Raw genomic sequence first — 19807 nt, 5'->3', positions numbered from 1 at the left:
TGTACCCCATATACCACACCATACCATCAATTTTTGTGTTCCAACATTCTTGGAGGGATTTATCCAATGTGGGTTAGTGTCAGACCAATAGCTGTGGTTTTGTTTGTTAACGTCACCATTCACATAAAAGTTTGCCTCATCACTGAACAAAATCTTCTGCGTAAACTGAGGGTCCTGTTCCAATTTTTGTTTTGCCCATTCTGCAGCACCCGAGACTACGGATACTGGAAGCCTGTGCTAGCATTTCTCCTGCGGTGTTGCTATCAGTGTGTGAAGAGTGGGAGAAGAGGGTTGCATTGAAAATCCAACACAATGGGCAGCACATTGAACACATTTTATAAGTGGTCAGAAACTTGTAAATAACTCATGAAGGAATAAAGTTACGTTAAAACCAAGCACATCATTTTTTTTCTTGTGAAATTCCCAATAAGTTTGATGTGTCACGTGACCCTCTTCCTATTGAAAAAACAAAAGTTGGATTTAAAATGGCTGACTTCAAAATGGCCGCCATGGTCACCACCCATCTTGAAAAGTTTCCCCCCTCACATATACTAATGTGCCACAAACAGGAAGTTAATATCACCAACCATTCCCATTTTATTAAGGTGTATCCATATAAATGGCCCACCCTGTACACTAACATTACAGCCCCTGTAGCATAGTCAAATAAAAAAAAATCCTGGAATACCCCTTTAATGACCAAGGCAAATGTTCAAAATCTGACATGTGTCCACTTAATTAGTAATAACTTTGGAACGCTTTTACTTATGAAAGTGATTCTGAGATTGTTTTTTCGTGACACATTGTACTTTGTATTAATGGTAGATTTTGATTGATTAGCGGTTGTTGTAAAAAAAAAAAAAAAAATCACATCTACATTATGATACTTTATGTTCCCATTATTTGATGAACATTCTTTAACTTTTTTAGAATGTTAGAGGGTTCATAAATTTTGCAGCAATTTTTTAGATTTTCAAGAAAATTGCAAAATCTGATTTTTCAGGGACCAGTTCACCTCTGAAGTGGGGCCTGTATGTTACCCCCATAAATCACCCATTTTATAAACTGCACCCCTTAAAGTAGTCAGAATGAAATTAAAGAAGTTTATTAACCCTTTAGGCATTTAACAGAAATAAAAGCAAAGTGGAGGAAGAATTCAAATTTTTAATTTTTAATTTTAATCCATTTTTTTTCTGTAACACAGTAGGTGTTGGCAAAGAAATGAAACTCAAGATTTATTCCCCCAATTCTGACATACCGTACTTAGAAATATTCCATATGTGGCCTTTATGCGCTACATGTCTCTCACACAGGCCTCACACATGAAGGATTGCGGTGTGTATTCTGAGGCATCCTTTTTGTTTAGGATATTTTGTTGGCATCATATAAAATGACAGGGGCCTTGGGGTGCAAACATATTTTTGGGTTGACGCTTTCATTGGTACCATTCTGGAGTACATGTGACACTGATGGTTTTTTATTTTATTATTTATGAGGTGGTATACATGAAAAAAATAGATTCTGTGTTTTTTTATTAAAATTTTTTATGTTCGTCATGCGGTATAAATGACATGTTAACGTTACACTGCAGGTTGATACAATTATGGCGATACCAAATTTCTATACTTTTTTTTAAAGTATTTTAGTTCATTTATGGCATAAAAATTATATTTATATATTTTTTTTTAAATCATGTTTGTAAGTCGCCGCATTCTGTGAGCTGTAACTTTTTTATTTTTTCACTGACGCAATTGTGTGAGGACTCTTTTTTTTTTTTTTGCAGGACATGTTGATATTTTTGGGGGTGTATTATACGCATATATAATTTTTTTTTTTTCTTTTTCACATTTACAAAAAAAAAGAAATTCAATTTTTTTCACTTTTTTTTATTGTTTCCACTTTTTTTCACACAATTTTTTTTACTATTATACACATAATGCAATGGAGGAAGGAAGTTCCCTACAAGCCACCAATCAATCAAAAAGCAGTAGAGAGGGAGTAAGGGGATCAACCACATCGGCCCAGCAATATTCCCTGACCATACCCGAGGACAGTCCTGTACCAGGATGGTACGGGAAAGACTATGAAGGAGAGAAAGAGGAAAGAAGTCTAAACTGTCTAGAGCAGTAAGTCCATACATAGCGGGAGAACGACATTGGACCTAAAAGGGGGCACCCTGGGGAAGGGAAGGGAAAAGCCCATAGGAGAGAATTAGGGTGAATTGGGGCCAGTCACAATTTCTCCAATTCCATCCATTTACTGTAAGCATAATAAGTAGACTATGCTGGTGTAAATGGGGAGCCCAGTAGTGTTTGACTACATCAGGGACACCCAATCCCCCCATAAACTTACTAGCAAGCATAACCGACATAGGGAGACAGTGGTGCTTAGCATCCATATAAACTGGAAAATAGCCGACTGAAAAGAGCGTAGCACAGCTAGGGGGACCCGTACCGGCAGCGTCTCAAAAAAGTTGAGCAATTTAGAGAGGATGGTCATTTTCACCACCACATTACGACCGAAAAAAGAAAAAATACTGAGATCTGCATTTTTCCATTAAGGCGCGAAATTCCCGAAAAAGAGCAGGGAAATTAACGGAGTATAAAGAGGAGTAGCGGGGAGAAAGGGACACACCCAAATATTTAATAGCAGAGGAGGACCACCTAAAGGATAATTAGCCTGGAGAAGAGAAGTCAAGGGAGGAGAGAGATTAAGAGGCATAGCTTCAGACTAAGAGAGATTAACCATATAGCCAGAAACTTGGCATAAGCATGGAGGAGTTTGTACAGAGAAGGCAGAGATAATAAAGGATTGGTAAGGGTGAGCAAGACATCATCAGCGAAAAGGCAAATCTTAAAATCCCTACCATGTAAAGCTACGCCTGAGGTGTCCGGATCCCCCGGATCATTGCCGCAAGAGGTTCTATGTAGGGATGTCCCGATACCATTTTTTTAAGACGGAGTACGAGTACCGATACTTTAATTTTTAAAACGAATACTTTTATTTTAAAGGGAATCTGACAGCAGGGTGACGCGGTTTCTGGCGCTGTTTACCGTATGATATGTGGGTTCCTTGTTGTGTACAATGGAGGCGGCTGCTGTAGTATGAGCCAAGATTTCTCCATTGGACAGAACAGGGAATTTGCATTGGCAGCCAGAACGATGACCACGGTAGAAACCGGGTCACCTGCACTACCTATAAATTGAAGTTAGACAGCAGCAGCAGGGCCCCCCTTTAGACAGCAGCATCAGGGCCCCCCTTTAGACAGCAGCAGCAGGGCCCCCCCTTTAGACAGCAGCAGCAGGGCCCCCCTTTAGACAGCAGCAGCAGGGCCCCCCTTTAGACAGCAGCAGCAGGGCCCCCCCTTTAGACAGCAGCAGCAGAAGGGCCCCCCTTTAGACAGCAGCAGCAGCCCCCCCCCCCCTTTAGACAGCAGCAGCAGCCCCCCCCCCCCTTTAGACAGCAGCAGCAGGGCCCCCCCCCCTTTAGACAGCAGCAGCAGGGCCCCCCCCTTTAGACAGCAGCAGGGCCCCCCCCCCTTTAGACAGCAGCAGCAGGGCCCCCCCTTTAGACAGCAGCAGCAGGGCCCCCCCTTTAGACAGCAGCAGCAGGGCCCCCCCTTTAGAAAACAGCAGCAGGGCCCCCCCTTTAGAAAACAGCAGCAGGGCCCCCCCCTTTATACAGCAGCAGCAGGGCCCCCCTTTAGACAGCAGCAGCAGGGCCCCCCCTTTAGACAGCAGCAGCAGGGCCCCCCCTTTAGACAGCAGCAGCAGGGCCCCCCCCTTTAGACAGCAGCAGCAGGGCCCCCCCCTTTAGACAGCAGCAGCAGGTCCCCCCCTTTAGACAGCAGCAGCAGGTCCCCCCCTTTAGACAGCAGCAGCAGGGCCCCCCCTTTAGACAGCAGCAGCAGGGCCCCCCCTTTAGACAACAGCAGCAGGGCCCCCCCTTTAGACAGCAGCAGCAGGGCCCCCCCCTTTAGACAGCAGCAGCAGGGCCCCCCCTTTAGACAGCAGCAGCAGGGCCCCCCTTTAGACAGCAGCAGCAGGGCCCCCCCTTTAGACAGCAGCAGCAGGGCCCCCCCTTTAGACATTAGTAGCAGCACACAGCTAACCTGCGGCTGTCCTCTGTTGTGTGCTACCGCTCTGCTACCCCGTCCTCCGGTCCACATCATGGCTTCCTATGGAGGAGCATGTGACATACATGTCACTCCGCTTCCTCCATAGCGTTACGCTGGGCACGGGGGAGGAGGCTGAGTGACGTGTGTGTCACATGCTCCTCCATGGATCACTATGAAGCAGACTGGAGGACCGGAGAATGGGGCAGCAGAGCGGCAGCAGGTATCGGACATGGTATCGGGGACATTAAACGAGTCTCCGATACGATGTAAATGGCTAGTATCGGCCCCGATACCAGTATCGGTATCGGGACATCCCTAGTTTTATGCATAAAGCAAAGATCAAGGGGGAGAGCGAGCACCCCTGTCTAGTACCATTAACCCCTTAGGGACTCAGACCATTTTCACCTTAAGGACTCAGCCCTTTTTTGCAATTCTGACCACTGTCACTGGCATTAATAACTCCGGGATGTTTTTACCTTTTATTCTGATTCCGAGAGAGTTTTTTCGTGACATATTCTGCTTTAACATAGTGGTAAATTTTCATTGTTACTTGCATCATTTCCTGGTGAAAAATCCCAAAATTTCTTGAACATTTTGAAAATGTAGTATTTTTTGAACTTTGAAACTCTGCTTGTAAGGAAAATGGACATTCCAAATAAATTATATACTGATTCACAAAAGCATTATGTCTACTTTATGTTGGTATCATAAAGTTGGCATGTTTTTTTTACTTTTTGAAGACATTAGAGGGCTTCAAAGTATAGCAACAATTTTCAAAAGTTTCACGAAAAATTCAAAATCAGAATTTTTCAGGGACAAGTTAAAGATGATATCCCATGCAGCAAAGAAAAAAAAAAATACCTAGCCATTCCATAGTATATTCACCTACCACCTCTCTGACATGTTTGTGATTTTTTTTCCGCCCCCCATTCACCAGCTATTCAGCTCATAAATTGCAGTTACTTCCTGGTTATGGTGGCTATGCCTGTGATCTCAAAGACTACATTTCCCTGCATGCACTGCTCACATTTCCTGCTCTCAGCTGCCTGAGCAGAGAACTTGTTACCTCCCCTAACTTATGTTAGTCACTCCCACATAACACTGAGCTCCAATCATAGCCCTATACAGCAGGGTGGCCACGAGGAAACAAAATGTAATCTCAGTGCTCAGAGAGAGGGACCCTGGAGTGGAAGCTGCAGTTTTACACTGTAAAATCACTCCCTCCCCCTCCTCCTCTCAATGAAACAGCTTTACAGTGGCACAATCACCTCCCCCCTCCTCTGCCCTGCACTCCTCTCTCCCCAGTGCTCAGTGTGACAGCTCCCTCCCCTCCCCCCTCTCCTCCGTTCTCAGTGTATAAACATTAGCAAGGAGAGGGGAGAGAATCAGCCTGTTTGCTGACTCTGCTATTATCTGAATCAGCCGGCATATAGGCAGTGCTGCTCAGCCAATCACTGCAGAACAGAGGGAGGACAGTGTGAATATTCATCAGATGGGAGGGGCTAAGGCCGAGCTCAGGGATCTCTCTGCAGCACAGGGGTTTTCTGGGTAATTGTCACGTCACGGCCCCTGGATGCTGCTGATAACAGCCTGAATAGGGGGTCGAAAGTCATGAAAACCTGGAACAGCTGAATTTCCTGTCAGACAGAAGAATGCAGATAAAGCTTGTTTCTAAGCAGCACTGGTAATGGAAGTGATTTACAAACCTGTATAACTTTACCTTCTGCACTAAAAGCTGAACAATTGTTTACTGTGAGACTTGTCCTTTAAGTTTGATGTGAAAAATACCCCACAAATGACGCCATTATAGAAACTGCACCCCTCAAAGTATTCAAAATGACATTCAGAAAGTTTGTTAAGTTTGTCACAGGAACAGCAGAAAAGTGGAGGAGAAAAATCTAAATCTCCATTTTTTTTTACACGAACATGTTCATGTTGCCCAATTTTTTTCATTTTTACAAGGATAAAAAGCACCACAAAATTTGTAGCCCAATTTCTCTCAAGTAAGGAAATACCTCATATGTTGACTTAAAGTGCTTTGCGGGCGCACAACATGGCTCAAGAGGGAAAGAGCAACTGTGGGATTTTGGAGGGCACATTTTGCTGAAATGGTTTTTGGGTGCATGTTGCATTTAGGAAGCCCCATGGTGCCAGAACAGCAAAAACACATGGCACACTATTTGGGAAACTACACCCCTCAAGAAACATAACAAGGGGTACAGTGAGCCTTAACACCTCACAGGTGTTTGACAGTTTTGTGTTGAAGTTGGACATGAAAATGTAAAATGTGATTTTTAACACTAAAATGATGGTGTTACTCCAAATTTTTCATTTTCACATGGGGTAATAGGAGAAAATGGACCCCAAAAAGTGAAGCCCAATTTCTCCCGAGTAAGGAAATACCCCATTTGTGCATGTGAAGTGCTCTGCTGGCGCACAACAGGTCTCGGAACAGAAAGAGCGCCATTGGGCTTTTGGAGAGAGAATTTTGCTGAAATGGTTTTTGGGGGGCATGTCGCATTTAGGAAGCCCCCATGGTGCCAGAACAGCGGAAAAAATAAATAAATAAAAAAATAAAAAAAACGACACACTATTTGGGAAACTACACCCCTTAAGGAACGTAACAAGGGGTATAGTGAGCCTTAACACCTCACAGATGTTTGACAGGTTTGCATCGAAGTTGGACGTGAACATGAAAAATGTGATTAACACTAAAATGATGGTGTTACTCCAAATTTTTCATTTTCATATGAGGTAATAGGATAAAATGGACCCCAAAATTTGAAGCCCAATTTCTCCAGAGTAAGGAAATACCTCATATGTGGACATAAAGTGCTCTGCTGGCACACTACAGGTCTCAGAACAGAAGGAGTGCCATAGGGCTTTTGGAGAGAGAATTTGTTTGTAATGGAAGTCGGGGGCCATGTGCGTTTACAAAGCTCCGTGGTGTCTGAACAGTGTACCCCCCCACATGTGACCCTATTTGAGAAACTACAGTGAGGGGGTGCAGTGAGCATATACACCCCACTGGCTTTTGACAGATCTTTGGAACAGGAGGCTGTGCAAAAGGGAAAATAACATTTTTAATTTTCATGGACCACTGTTCAAAAAAATGGTGCACAAACCTCTCCAGCTATTGCAAAACTACAACTCTCAGCATGGACTGACAGACCGTGCATGCTGGGAGTTGTAGTTCTGCCACAGCAGGTGTAGTTGTAGTTCTGCCACAGCGCACTGGTGAGGAAACACAGGGTTAGGTAACAGACAAACTTAGTGCTTCCCAACCAGTGTGCCTCCAGCTGTTACAAAACTAAAACTCCTAGCATGCACATCTGTCAGTGAATGCTGGGAGTTGTAGTTTTGAAACAGCTGGAGGCACACTGGTGGGGAAACACAGAGTTGGGTTCTGTTACCTAACTCTGTGTTTCCTCACCATTATGCCTCCAGCTGTGGCAAAACTACAACTCCCAGCATGCACTGACAGACCATGCATGCTGGTAGTTGTAGTTATGCAACATCTGGAGGGCCACAGTTTAGAGACCACTGCACAGTGATCTCCAAACTGTGGCCCTCCAGATGTTGCAAATCTACAAATCCCAGCATGCACAAACAGCAAATGGCTGTGTGGGTATGCTTGGAGTTATAGTTTTGCCACATCAGAAGGGCCACAGTTTGGAGATCACTGTGCAGTGATCTCCAAACTGTGGCCCTCCAGATGTTGCAAAACTAATATCTCAGCATGCCCACACAGCCATTTGCTGTCTGGGCATGCTGGGACTTGTAGTTTTGCAAGATCTGAAGGGCCACAGCTTAGAGACCTAAACTGTGGTCCACCAGGCCACTTACCCAGATCACCGCTGAAGTTCTGTGCCGCTGTCGCCTGAATCAGATGAGCTTCACTGTTTCCCCGCTCTGCCCGGACACCCATGGTTGGGTAGAGCGGGGGAGCTGAACTTTAACCCCCGCCCCCCTTCTGCGATTGGTCGGTCGCTTCTGAACGATCAATCGCAGGGATAGGAGGGGTGGCACCCCTGCCACCTCACTCCTATCCCTTCAGGGGGACCGGGCTGTCAGCCCCGATCCCCCTTATTTTCCGGGTCACCGGAGACCCGTATGAACCGGATTGGATGCAAATCGCTGGTCTGAATTGACCAGCGATTTGCGGTGATCGCCGATATGGGGGGTCCTCTGGATCCCCCTCGACGTTGTTACGGGATGCCTGCTGAATCCTTAAGGATCGGGGATGCAGGGAATATGCATACGCCCTGCGTCCCCAAGAGATTAAATAAAGGTAAAGGTAAGGAGAAGAGCTGTGAAGGTAGTTTAAGGTAGGCAGTGGAGAGGAGTAGAGACCCCGCAGTGCAGTGAGGAAATTACTGGACATGCCAAATTTTTGGAGAGTGGCAAACAAGAACTGCCAACCCAGCCTATCAAAGGCCTTTTCAGCGTCCAAGCTCAGAATCAGCGATTGATCCAACCTTCGATTGACAACATCTATGAGATCCATTACCCTTCTTGTGTTATCACCACCTTGCTGGCATGGAATAAAGCCAAAGGGCTTCAGAAAGCTCCTCAAGGGTTATGGGGGCATTCAAAGTCTCTCTGTCAGCTGCGGAAAGTGTCAGCAAACTACAGCAAGAGAGAAAGGAGTAGAGTTCCGCGGTACGCTCACCTGGGCCCGAAGGGAGTGGGAAGGGAGTAAAGCTGAGAGTAGTAGTTAAAAAAAAAAGAAGTGAGAAATAGCTTCAAGATGATGCTGAAGGGTGCCAGAGGAATCCCTCAGAGCAGAGTGGGCCTGAGTGGCCGCACCGTCCCGTAGTTGCCTTGCCAACATAGTGTGAGCCTTATTGCTCTTTTCATAGAAACGTTGCTTAGTGTAAAGTAATTGACGTTCAACTTTATAGAGGGCTAAATCACTTAACAGGGACCGAGCAGCAACCAAACGCCTCAGCACCGAGAGAGAGGGGGAGAGGTCTGAAGAAGAGCTTCAAGATGGGTTATCGGAGACCGGAGTTCCCAGGAGCGAGCCATGGCGTCATGCTTCAGTCTAGAGCCCACAGTGATACAATGACCTCTGACCACCGCCTTATGAGCCTCCCATAATATCACCGGAGAAGACACAGAGCCTTCATTACTAGCAAAATACTCGAGTATGCTCGCCTTGATCGAGTCCCGGGAAGGCGGAGATTTAAGCAGGGAATCATTGAGGTGCCAGTGAAAGCGGCAAGGAGAGGAGGAGAAAGGGGAAAAAGAAGAACCGGGCTATTGTCAGACCAGGAGATAGGTTCCAGAGAGGCACAGGAAAGCATACTGACAATAGGGAGGTTGCCAAAGAAATAATGAATATGGGTGTGGAGTTTATGAGGATGTGAGTAGAAGGTAAATGGGCGATCAGAAGGATGGTTAATACACCAGAGGTCATACAGGGAAGCTGAACATATCAATCACCGGAAAAGCGTAGACAAGCGCAACTGGGGAGGAGGAGGTAGCGCACCAGTGGTAGAATGGGAACAACAGAAGGAAAAAACTAAAGTCACCCCCTAAAAGCCACGCCAAGGGGGGATATTTGTACAGACGAGCCAAGACCCGTCGCAAAAAAGGCACCTGGGAGGTATTAGGAGCATACAGGTTACAAAGGAGCAACTGTCTACCACCCAAAGAGCCCTCAACTATAACAAACTGCCCCATCAGATCAGTGTAGGAAGAAGAGACCTTGAGAGGACAAGACCTACAGACTAAGATAGCCACCCCTGCTACCTTCCCATCTGTAGAGGCAAGAAATACCTGGTAGAGAGTAGAGGGTGTGCAGAAATTGGTGCCCAACTTGTTAAAGTGTGTCTCCTGGAGGTAAACTATGTCCGCTTTCAGAGCAACTAATTCCCTCTGCAGCAGTCGCCGCTTGAGTGGGGAGTTAAGGCCTTATACATTCAGGGAGACACACTTAGGTTAGCCATGTGAGTGGTAAAAAGGGAGAAAGTGCGTGGTACTCACTCAGATCAAAAGGGAGAGGGAGGAAGCCAGGGAAACCACTGCGGCAGCCATTTGGACCTAAGAGGGAGAGAAGAAAATAAAGGATGCAAACAGAAGAAAAAGACGAAAGGAGGGATCAGAGGACAAAGAAGCACAAACACTAGGAAGAACACAAAGGGGAAACATGAGTGTAAATAAAACAATGGCTCTAGAGCCATAGAGGAGACCTTAAAGTTGGTATAAAACAAGGCAATCAATGATATGACCAACAACCCAACAGTTGCCATGGCCTCAGAGGGGGAAGTAGAAGAATGCTCCAGAAGAGACAACTCAGGTCCAGGAAGCGTCCCGTCTAGAGGCCAGACAAGAGGAGAAAAAAAAACAATAATAGCAAACATATGTTAAATAATCATTTACCACCTAAAGCAAGTCAAATAAGTAGCATTAGACAACGAGGAAGAGCAATAAACACAAAGTCCCGGGAAAATCAGTGGACTAATGGAAAAAGTCCCGGAGGGGGCACTCAAGGGGGATCAGAACGTGTGCCATGAGGGCCCAGAGAGGACTGGATCCCAGCCTGCCCTACAGCGCTTTCCCCGGACCTCCTGCCACACTGGAGGCAAAGGGGGAGGTGGAGGAGCAAGCCCCCAGTTCGTGAGCTGGGGGATTGGCAAGTCCAATACATCACAGAAAGCCAGCAGGTCAGCAAAGGATCTCAGTACAGCAGAGCGTCCATCTCATTGGGCCTGTAGGGGATTTGAGCAGAGTGTAGGGATGACAGGAGCGGGCACTTCTAGCAGGAGAAGGGGAGCACCTCACAAGGTCAGCCCAAGATGGCCGCCCACTCAGTGTAGGAGGTAGGTCCCGTGAGGCCTGCAGGCCACGGAGGAGACTGGCGTAGGTGTAGGTAGCACCGCTGGATCTGTAAGCTGCAGTTCTGGAGGGTTCTTCAGAAGGCTGCCGGGTGGAAGCGTGGTCTCCTGGGAGATGGTCCGGAGCCCCAGCCAGCAAGGACTGCAGCTGTAGAGGAGTCTGCTGGACCTCAGCAGAGAGATCCGGTAGGTTGGAGAAGGAGGCAGAGAGCACCGCCGCAGGCTCCACTGAGCGAGACTGCAGGCAGCGGAGGGGGCCTGGTGAGTCTGACGGGGAGCCTGGGGCTGATGAGGAGGGCTGGCAGAGGTACTTTGTGATGTTCCCGGCTGGGAATGAGGGGTCTGTGCCGGACACTCTTCCTCATGGAGCCGGAGGGGAGAAACTGCTGGATTAAACAAATTTTAAGGCCACAAGGAGCGGGAGCACAAGGACTAAGCAGCCATCTTCTTCGGTGGCAAGCCACACCCCAAGAGATTTTTGTTATTAGTGATTAAAGACAGATGCTGAAATATTTTCTCATTTATCTTTAGTACACTACTGTAGGGACAACAATCTTGCATGAGTTTTTTTCAACAGCACTCAGTCATATGCTTAACCTCAAGCTCCATGGACATAGACACAATGAACATCTCCAGACAGTATTCTTTTTGTGGGACACTTTAGTAAGCATGCAGTGTGACCTTAGTGACCTGAAAAGGTCATTCTAATGGGGGGGGGGGGGGGGGGAGACTGAGCAGCTATTGCTTTTTCTATTCAATAGTGTCACATTTCAATGTAATGCTGTACAGATCACTTTCCAGCAGCCTCTTTGTTACCATACAGTAAACATAAAGTCTCAGCTTAGGTTATCGCTTAGTGATGAAAAGGAGAACTGCAATAATTCAGGATGATTTTACAATATAGATAGTGAAATGAAAAATATCACTAAACATTCTTAAATAATATGTTTAACATAAAAACTTGAACACAATGTGTCATTTTCTGATGACACATTACCTTTAAGAAAACACCTGTAAGCGGCTTGGGGTTCTTTTTGTATCATATGCTGTGGCAGAGCTACTTCAGACCTCATTATTTATAATATCACACCTTTGAATGGATCCTGTTAGTCTCTTCTGGGAGCTTTACCCTATTTTTCACATGAGCATTATTATGACTTGTGGTGTCTATTTGTGTTTGTACTTATCAAGTTAATTTTGTATTCCAGGGCAAGCAATGGAGATTGGAAGTGCAGCACTAAATATTCTCGTGGAGTGCTGGGATGGCCATCTTACTCCACCAGAGGTCGCCTCTTTGGCAGACAGGGCTTCCAGAGCTAGAGATTCCAATATGGTTCGAGCAGCTGCAGAACTGGCTCTAAGTTGTCTCCCTCATGCACATGCGCTGAACCCCAATGAGATCCAGAGAGCTCTGGTACAGTGCAAAGAGCAGGTATGTATAGGTCTACAAATGCTGTAAGGTATTTTAGGTCACTTCAAATAATAATTTCATTTGAAGGTGGTAGCCAGTCCAAATTAACTTTACAGTGTTATTTTTCTTCCTAGGATAACCTGATGCTAGAGAAAGCGTGCATGGCAGTGGAAGATGCAGCCAAAGGAGGAGGTGTTTACCCAGAAGTCTTGTTTGAAGTGGCTCATCAGTGGTATTGGCTTTATGAGCAAATGGTGGGTGGCACTCCTGCGCAAAGAGAAGGCGCTACTGGCTGTAGTACAGGAGGTGTTCGTTCCGTGACCGAGGCAGTGCGTGGACTTACAGACAACAGGATAATACCAGAAACCTCCACTGTGACTGTGGCAGCTGCGGTGACTGCTGCAACTGTGGTACCAGTGATATCAGTCGGGTCAACGATCTACCAACAGCATACTGCAATGGCTCACGCACACAGCCAAGGACTACACCCGTACACCACTCTACAAACACACATACCCACAGTGTGTAATCCACAGTACATTGGAATCCCTCGCCAGCAAATCGCTCAGCCAACAGTCTTCCCAGTTCCTGGAACATTGTACACACAGGTAAAATTGAAATGTGGGAAACAATCACTTCTGTGGAAAAACCTCATATCCATAATGGCCTATAGGCCAAAGACTTTCTCTTTAATGCTAAAGTAATGAAAAGAGGTGTTGTTGTGTTACTTTTAAGGTGGATCTCAGATGAAAACTCAATTTTCTTGTCATAGTTAACATGTTAATTTTTGATTATTACCTTAAATTGATAAATTATACTCCAGCAAAACACTTAAGTGTTTGAGATTAAAGGGATATTCCATCAGTAAATATTACATTTATCTGATCACACAAAACAGCAGCTTTTCACTTGAAAACAATGCTTGTTGCAAAAAAAGCTTATGTGTCTGGATATGCTTGTGTGTGACATACTTGTTATGACACACCATACTTTTGATTCCCTTTAATAATGTAGACCTAATGTGTCTAACAGTGGTTAGTTCTTACGGCCTGGCCTACACAATAGCTGCCCATGGATAAGAAGATCCAGATGGTCCGGCTGACCTACTAAGCATGTGTGACCACCAGCAGTGGCATATTAGGATGACATTCTAGGAAAAAATCTAAAGAACAGCTGGGGGCAATATTTTTTTAATGATTATGTTTTGTGACAGAATAAATTAATATCTACTTGAGGGACACCCCTGAACTGAGGGCCCTTACTATGTTTACTCCTTCTAAATTGTATATTAGCTTTTCTCCACCGGAGTTCTGTGGAATCTTTATGGTTTTAGGGGACACTGACAGGGTTTCTGTTACTGTCCATGGTTCTGCACTGATTTTGTGCTTTCTCACTCTAAACATATGTTGGAAACATTAAGCGACATTCACAGTGCAAAGAGGACCAGGCAGTAGAGGACTTCATTGGGATTGGGGTCCTGCAAGACCTGTTGAAGAATTAGTGAGCATTAATAAGTATTTTGCGAGTGGTCACATGCTATACCAGCGGGTCCCGCAGACCCCTCTCTCTGTTATATATTCCCAGGCCTGGATTAATCAAATGTGCCTCTACTGCTGGGGGACCACCCAACACAATACAGCACTTCTTCTACCAGTAGCCACTTTAAGAGCAGTGGCCACTGATAGCAGACGTGCTGTGTGTAGGCCCCTGACCTAACTGTATACTTATGGAGGGGTAGGGAACTGAGCTGCGGAGGCAGGCCCCCCTGCTGCCCCTCCATAAGTACGCTGTTAAGTCTAGGGTCTACACACAGCACGTCTGCTATCAGCTGCTCCTGCTCACCCTCCTCATCCTGTATGCTGCTGGCAGCCCAAAAGCAGTGCCCAGGCACCTAGAGATCCCCAGCTTGGACATGGCCCTGAGCATGACGTGACCTCCAAAATCATCACCTCTGCCGAGGCAGGTGCGTCACCAAAACATGGTGTATGCTGGTCAGGGTACAGAGTGTGGGGCTCTGGCTATAGAGGTCCATATAATGCCCAATATTGCCCTCGGCACGTGTCCTATGCCATTTAAGAGTATAGAAAAGCTAGGTGAGAATCTCACCTAGCTTTTCCTGGCTCCTAAATAGCATATCTGCCTAGGACAGGAACCACATGGCCACAATTAGTAGCCCAGAATGTTTGCGGGAGTGGGCAGGATTGGACAAACATTTTAGGTGCAGACAGGAGTTGAACACACACGTTGTGGGAGCAGGATTAAAAAAAACAGTTCTGCGCAGGGCTCTACCAGGCAGTGGTGTGGCTTTCTATGACACATCAGTCCCTCTGTGGCCTGGCATGCAAGGACTGGGCTCTGGCAAGCAAGCATCAGAATGATGTAAGAGGTGGTCCACACAAAGCCATGATGCTAAGCAGCCTGTGAGCAGTATGTGGTATGCTGCTTACAATGTCCTGATCCTGACTGGTGTCAGAAACTGTGTGCAAGCCCTGAAGAGAAGTACAGTTTTATTGTCTTGGTTTGTGTGATCTTGGGTCCTATTAAACTTGAGACCTGCTTTAGGGGTCTGGTCTAGGGTCTGAATCATTTCAATTTCTGGCTTCTCTAGTAGTCTGACCTAGAATCTGAATTAATTGTGAGTTCTGACAGCTTGTATGTGTTCATAATGTAAAAAAAAAAGAAAAGTTAGCCTGTTCTTATGTACTCTCAACTTCACTTTTATTGTTATTGTTACCTTGTCATTGTTTATAGAATTTTAGTGGTCAATGCATTATTTATTTGATAAATGTTTTTTCATGGATTTCTAAAGGCCAAAAAGTTTGGGAAGCTCTGGTACAACAACACTGAGGTGTGGTCTCACAGCAGTGGATATGAACACATCTAGTGGGGAATTTGAATTTCTGAACATAAAAAGACATTGGGGGAATTTATCATTATTGGTGTAGGTGAATGATTTTTGTCCACCTGTAATTTGTATGGTGGTAAAGTGTACATGCACCACATTTATTAAATGGTCACATGACATGTGATAAATATGGTGCTAGTACACATTTTTGTGAAATTACACTTTATTACACCACTTTATATGGTTCCTCCTCTGCAACTTTTTAACCTATTGCGCCAAAATGTGTGACTTTTTACAAATGCTGTCCACAGGACAACAGCATTAAACCAATAATAAATTTCCCCATTGCAATGAATTAGACATGATTAGCTTATAGCTCAGACTTAGTGATTGTTCCTCTTATATTTGCAGGGCGTTCATCCAGCGTTCATTGGAGCCCAGTATCCTTACACAGTAACGACTCCTTCTATCGCAGCTACAGCTGTGTCCTTTCCGGGCGCTCCTGTCCCTTCAATGACACAGATTGCTGTCCATCCTTATCATACAGAAGCAGGACTGTCACTAACGTCTAATGTAGCAAGTGAGTAAAACCTAAAGACAAACATTAACATGCAGAATAAACTTTACTCTGCCATTGTCATCAATGTGATCTTGTAATGCATATACCACTAGGTGTTGCTCTAATCCTTCACTGCATAGACAATAACTGGGAGAGATATGTTGCTGTAGCAACAACAATTCAGATTCATTTTAGATAACGGCTGCAGAGGAATTAATTTCCTATTCTTGTTAGGGTATTGAGGCCATGTATCATGCATTATTAGGACACAACAATTCGTCCCACTTGAATTTTCCGAAATTAAAATATTTGTCTTTTGTAATACAGTATAATTAAACCGGCCATTATTTTGCTTGGCATACACTGTGCGATTTGTTTATTTTGGAGAAATTTTGAACAGTGCAGTGACATGCAGACTTTGTTTTAAAACAAAAAGTTTGACCGAATGCAAAAATAAATATTTTTTAAAGTATAGCATGTTTTCAGGATGTACTTTACGATGATTAGGACTTTGAACTATGGCACCCACAGTGATTCTGAGATCTTGCATACATAAAAGTAAATATGTGTGGGAGGAAGAATATAGGAAGGCACCAAATGCCTATGGAGACCCTAGGGTCAGTGATGTCAGCGGAACGGGTATAACAAAGCTAGACCAACCAGATTAAGATATGCCGGGCGGCCGTGCTAGGATAAAGACGAAAATAGGCTTGTAATACAATGTGTAGCAAAAGAAGAAAAGGTATATCCACACTCACCACCAGGATCGGCTATAGGCGCTCCTAGGTAGAGTTATCCACGGGACCGAGACCGCAGAGACGTTGTTTGCGCTCAGAGGCTATAAACGGTTATAGCCTCTGAGCGCAAACAACATCTCTGCAGTCTCGGTCCCGTTGATAACTACCTAGGAGCGCCTATAGCCGATCCTAGTGGTGAGTTTGGATATACCTTTTCTTCTTTTGCTACATATTGTATAAAAGTAAATACATTACATGTTTTCGTACTGATATGTAACTTGTATTATGGCCTAGACCTGCATTCACAGTACTTCCATAAAGCAGTGGCAGATGCATAGCTTCAAACTCCTGGGCCCCAATGCAAAATCAATAGTAGAACTTACCCAACATATGCTTCATTTATAGTCCTGGTTGCCTTCATAACTCCTCAGCCCATATGACTGCAGTACCTAGTGTTAAGTACATTTACTAGAATGCACATACGAGAGCAAACTTCTCAGATGCTGGGACAACAAAGAACCCAGAGATTTCAACTCTTAAGATAGAATTGTGAAATCCTTATCATACAGACTAAAGGAATATTAAAACACTATAGTAATACAGTGTATTTGCATGTCGGCTCTATTTGCTGTTAAAGAGCTGCAGACATTGGTAGATAGCTGTTAGGAAAGGAATCGCCTGCTTTTATATCCTAAGGCCAATGGTAGTTGCCATACACACCTTTTTATTTCTCAGCCAAATGTCAAGGAGGCAGAGCCAAGCTGCCCCCAATGCAAGTGTATGGGAGGGGGCGTGACAGTTGCCATGCCCCCTCCCATAGACTTGCATTGAGGGGGCAGTGCGGGACTTCATGAGGGGGCAGGGCTATGACGTCATGAGCTCCCGGCGCCAGCTCCAGCATTCAGAACAGTTTGTTGCAAATGCTGAGCAGCGGAGTACCCCTTTAATTGACATACAAAGCCATATACATCAATCAAGAAGGGACTGAGGGGTGAGGATAAGCGTGGATGTATGCCAGGCTGTGGCACTTGAGAAGCTCAGCTCCGCTTCCTTGACACTTGGCTGACAAATTAAAAAGGGGATTTTATGATGGTTTGTCAACCATCTTCAGCTCCAGAATAGGGACAGTTTTCTTTTATAGTTTAACGGCTATTCAACAGTGCCTGCAGCTCCTAGCAGCAAGTAAAGACAGATTCCCTTTAATCTTGATCCTGGTTTTGGCTTAAAATATATAAGTGCAAGAAAAAGGAAAAGTTATTTATCTTGCAGTAGTACAGAATTAGCTAAAGAGTTGTCTTCTCAGCTATTGTGCTTAGATCAGCATGAAGTATGGAGGAAATAAGGTATGAAAAAAATACATATGAGCAAAATGTCTTTCTTTGTCTCCAGTAGGGAGCGTTCACACGGGAACTACATTTCCAGCAATCCCAGGCACTAACCTGACAACACTAACTACTCAACCCACACAGCTGGTTACAGGAAGCTTTCCTGTGGAGGACGAGCAGCACAGTCAGCCTGTCAGCCCACAAGGTTTGCACTACCTCCACTCTGCTTACCGTGTTGGTAAGTAAACTATATATGAAGCTGTATTTTACAATTCCAGGATGCATTTATTTTTCATTTCTTTTATGCTAAAACCACCATTAGCACTAGATAATGCACCAGTGCAAGGAGTTGCATTGTACCTTCTATTGTGGATTAAAGAATACCTTTAATATGTATTCACACAAAGTATTCTGTGTAGATTTGATGCACAGGATTTCATGATGCAAATTTCAATGTAAACTAAATACAGTCAACAGCAGGACAAAATCCCCATAGCAAACCTCTCCTGCTCTTGACAGTTCCTGAGTCAGAGGTGTCAGCAGAGAGCACTTTGGTCAGACAGAAGAGAAATTTAAAAAGATAAGAATTTCCTCTGTAGTATACAGCAGCTGATAAGTACTGGAAGGATTAAGATCTTTAAATAGAAGTAATTTACAAATCACCAGAGTACCCCTTTAAGGTCTAAATGGGTTGTGTGCTTAAAGCGTACCCGTCAGATCCAACAAAATTTTTTTTTTTATATATCACTCAGTACCTAATCCTGACCATATACTGTACATCTAATTTTTATGTGTCTAGCAACTTTATTAATATTTTTTTTATTACACTTTTAATTTAGCTCACTAGTCTGAATTCCTCTCAAAGGGAGGGGGCGTGGCCTCACTGTGCAGGTCTCCGCCCCCTCCCTCAGTATGCGGTCTGCTCACATCTCCCCTAACATTAGCAAAACTACAACTCCCAGCTTGTCCTCACTGACAGTAGCGGGACACAAGCTGACAGTGGGAGGATTTTTCCTCCAGCTGTTAGCCCTGCGCTCATAGCTGTCAATCAATCGAACCTGACGCAGAGGGGTGCCCCCTCGAAACGCGTTGTTCCTACGAAAAATAAAAGCCTTTATTAACTATTCCGGCTCTGACTCCATCCTCGGGTGTGCGCCTATCCAGCTGCAAGTCGGATTTTTCTTGGACATCTGGCTAGCCCTGCCAGGCTACCCTGATTCCACATCTTTCTACCTGCTCCTGACCGCTAGCCAAGCAGGACCGACGGCCGGCTGCCTCCCAACATACTTTCATCCTCAAGCGCTAAACAGTGTTGAGCCTGCCCACACAACATGTCAAGGTGAGCATTATTTAATTCTCCATATAATCCACATACCACCTACGATCCTCACCATTGGAGTCCCGTCTCTGTGTGCTTTTTCCTCTCCCTACACTCCAATCAAGGAAGTGTGTCCATGACATAGGTGATGATGCATGGACACAGCAGGACTAGTATGTGTCCAAGCAGGCAGGGGGGGGGGCAGTTGTTTGACTGGCTTTTTCAGTATGAAATACTGAAAATGTTCCAATGAAAGCAATTGCAAACCCTATTGGTTTTGCATGCTTTACAACATATCAAAAGTTTTTGTATCTGACAGTGCCCATTTAAGGGGTTAATTAACCATTTATGAAGCAACCAATTTTCATTTTTGTTTTCCTTTGCACCTTTTAAAAGCCATAACTCTTTTCATCTACTGGGCCATATGAGGGCGTGTTTTATGCCAGACCAGTTGTACTTAAAAATCTTGGCAAAAAAATTAATAACATATTTGTGGGGTTAAATAAAAAAAACAAAAAAAATAAAAAACACAATTTTGCAACTTATGTTTATACAAACATGTTTGTTTGCATGGTAAAAATGACATGTTATTTGTATTCTGTAAATCAATTGGATTATAATATAGAATTAATATAGGTTATTTAAAAAAAACT

General features: G+C 44.6%; 1 protein-coding gene across 3 annotated transcripts in view; it reads left to right on the top strand.

Moving 5' to 3' along the window:
- The window catches only part of ZSWIM8 (zinc finger SWIM-type containing 8), a 279884-nt gene that overhangs the window by 249952 nt on the left and 10125 nt on the right, over positions 1-19807 (top strand). For all 3 annotated transcript variants that reach the window (XM_056530642.1, XM_056530641.1, XM_056530640.1), the window contains 4 exons: positions 12168-12391; positions 12505-12978; positions 15627-15795; positions 17901-18074. In XM_056530642.1, the coding sequence (XP_056386617.1) occupies positions 12168-12391; positions 12505-12978; positions 15627-15795; positions 17901-18074 (1041 nt within the window). The remainder of the gene's footprint in view (positions 1-12167; positions 12392-12504; positions 12979-15626; positions 15796-17900; positions 18075-19807) is intronic.

This window comes from Hyla sarda, chromosome 7, assembly GCF_029499605.1.
Source record: "Hyla sarda isolate aHylSar1 chromosome 7, aHylSar1.hap1, whole genome shotgun sequence".
NCBI lineage: Eukaryota > Metazoa > Chordata > Amphibia > Anura > Hylidae > Hyla > Hyla sarda.
Note: the sequence above shows the minus strand (reverse complement) of the source record. Positions and strands in the feature narration are given on the sequence as shown.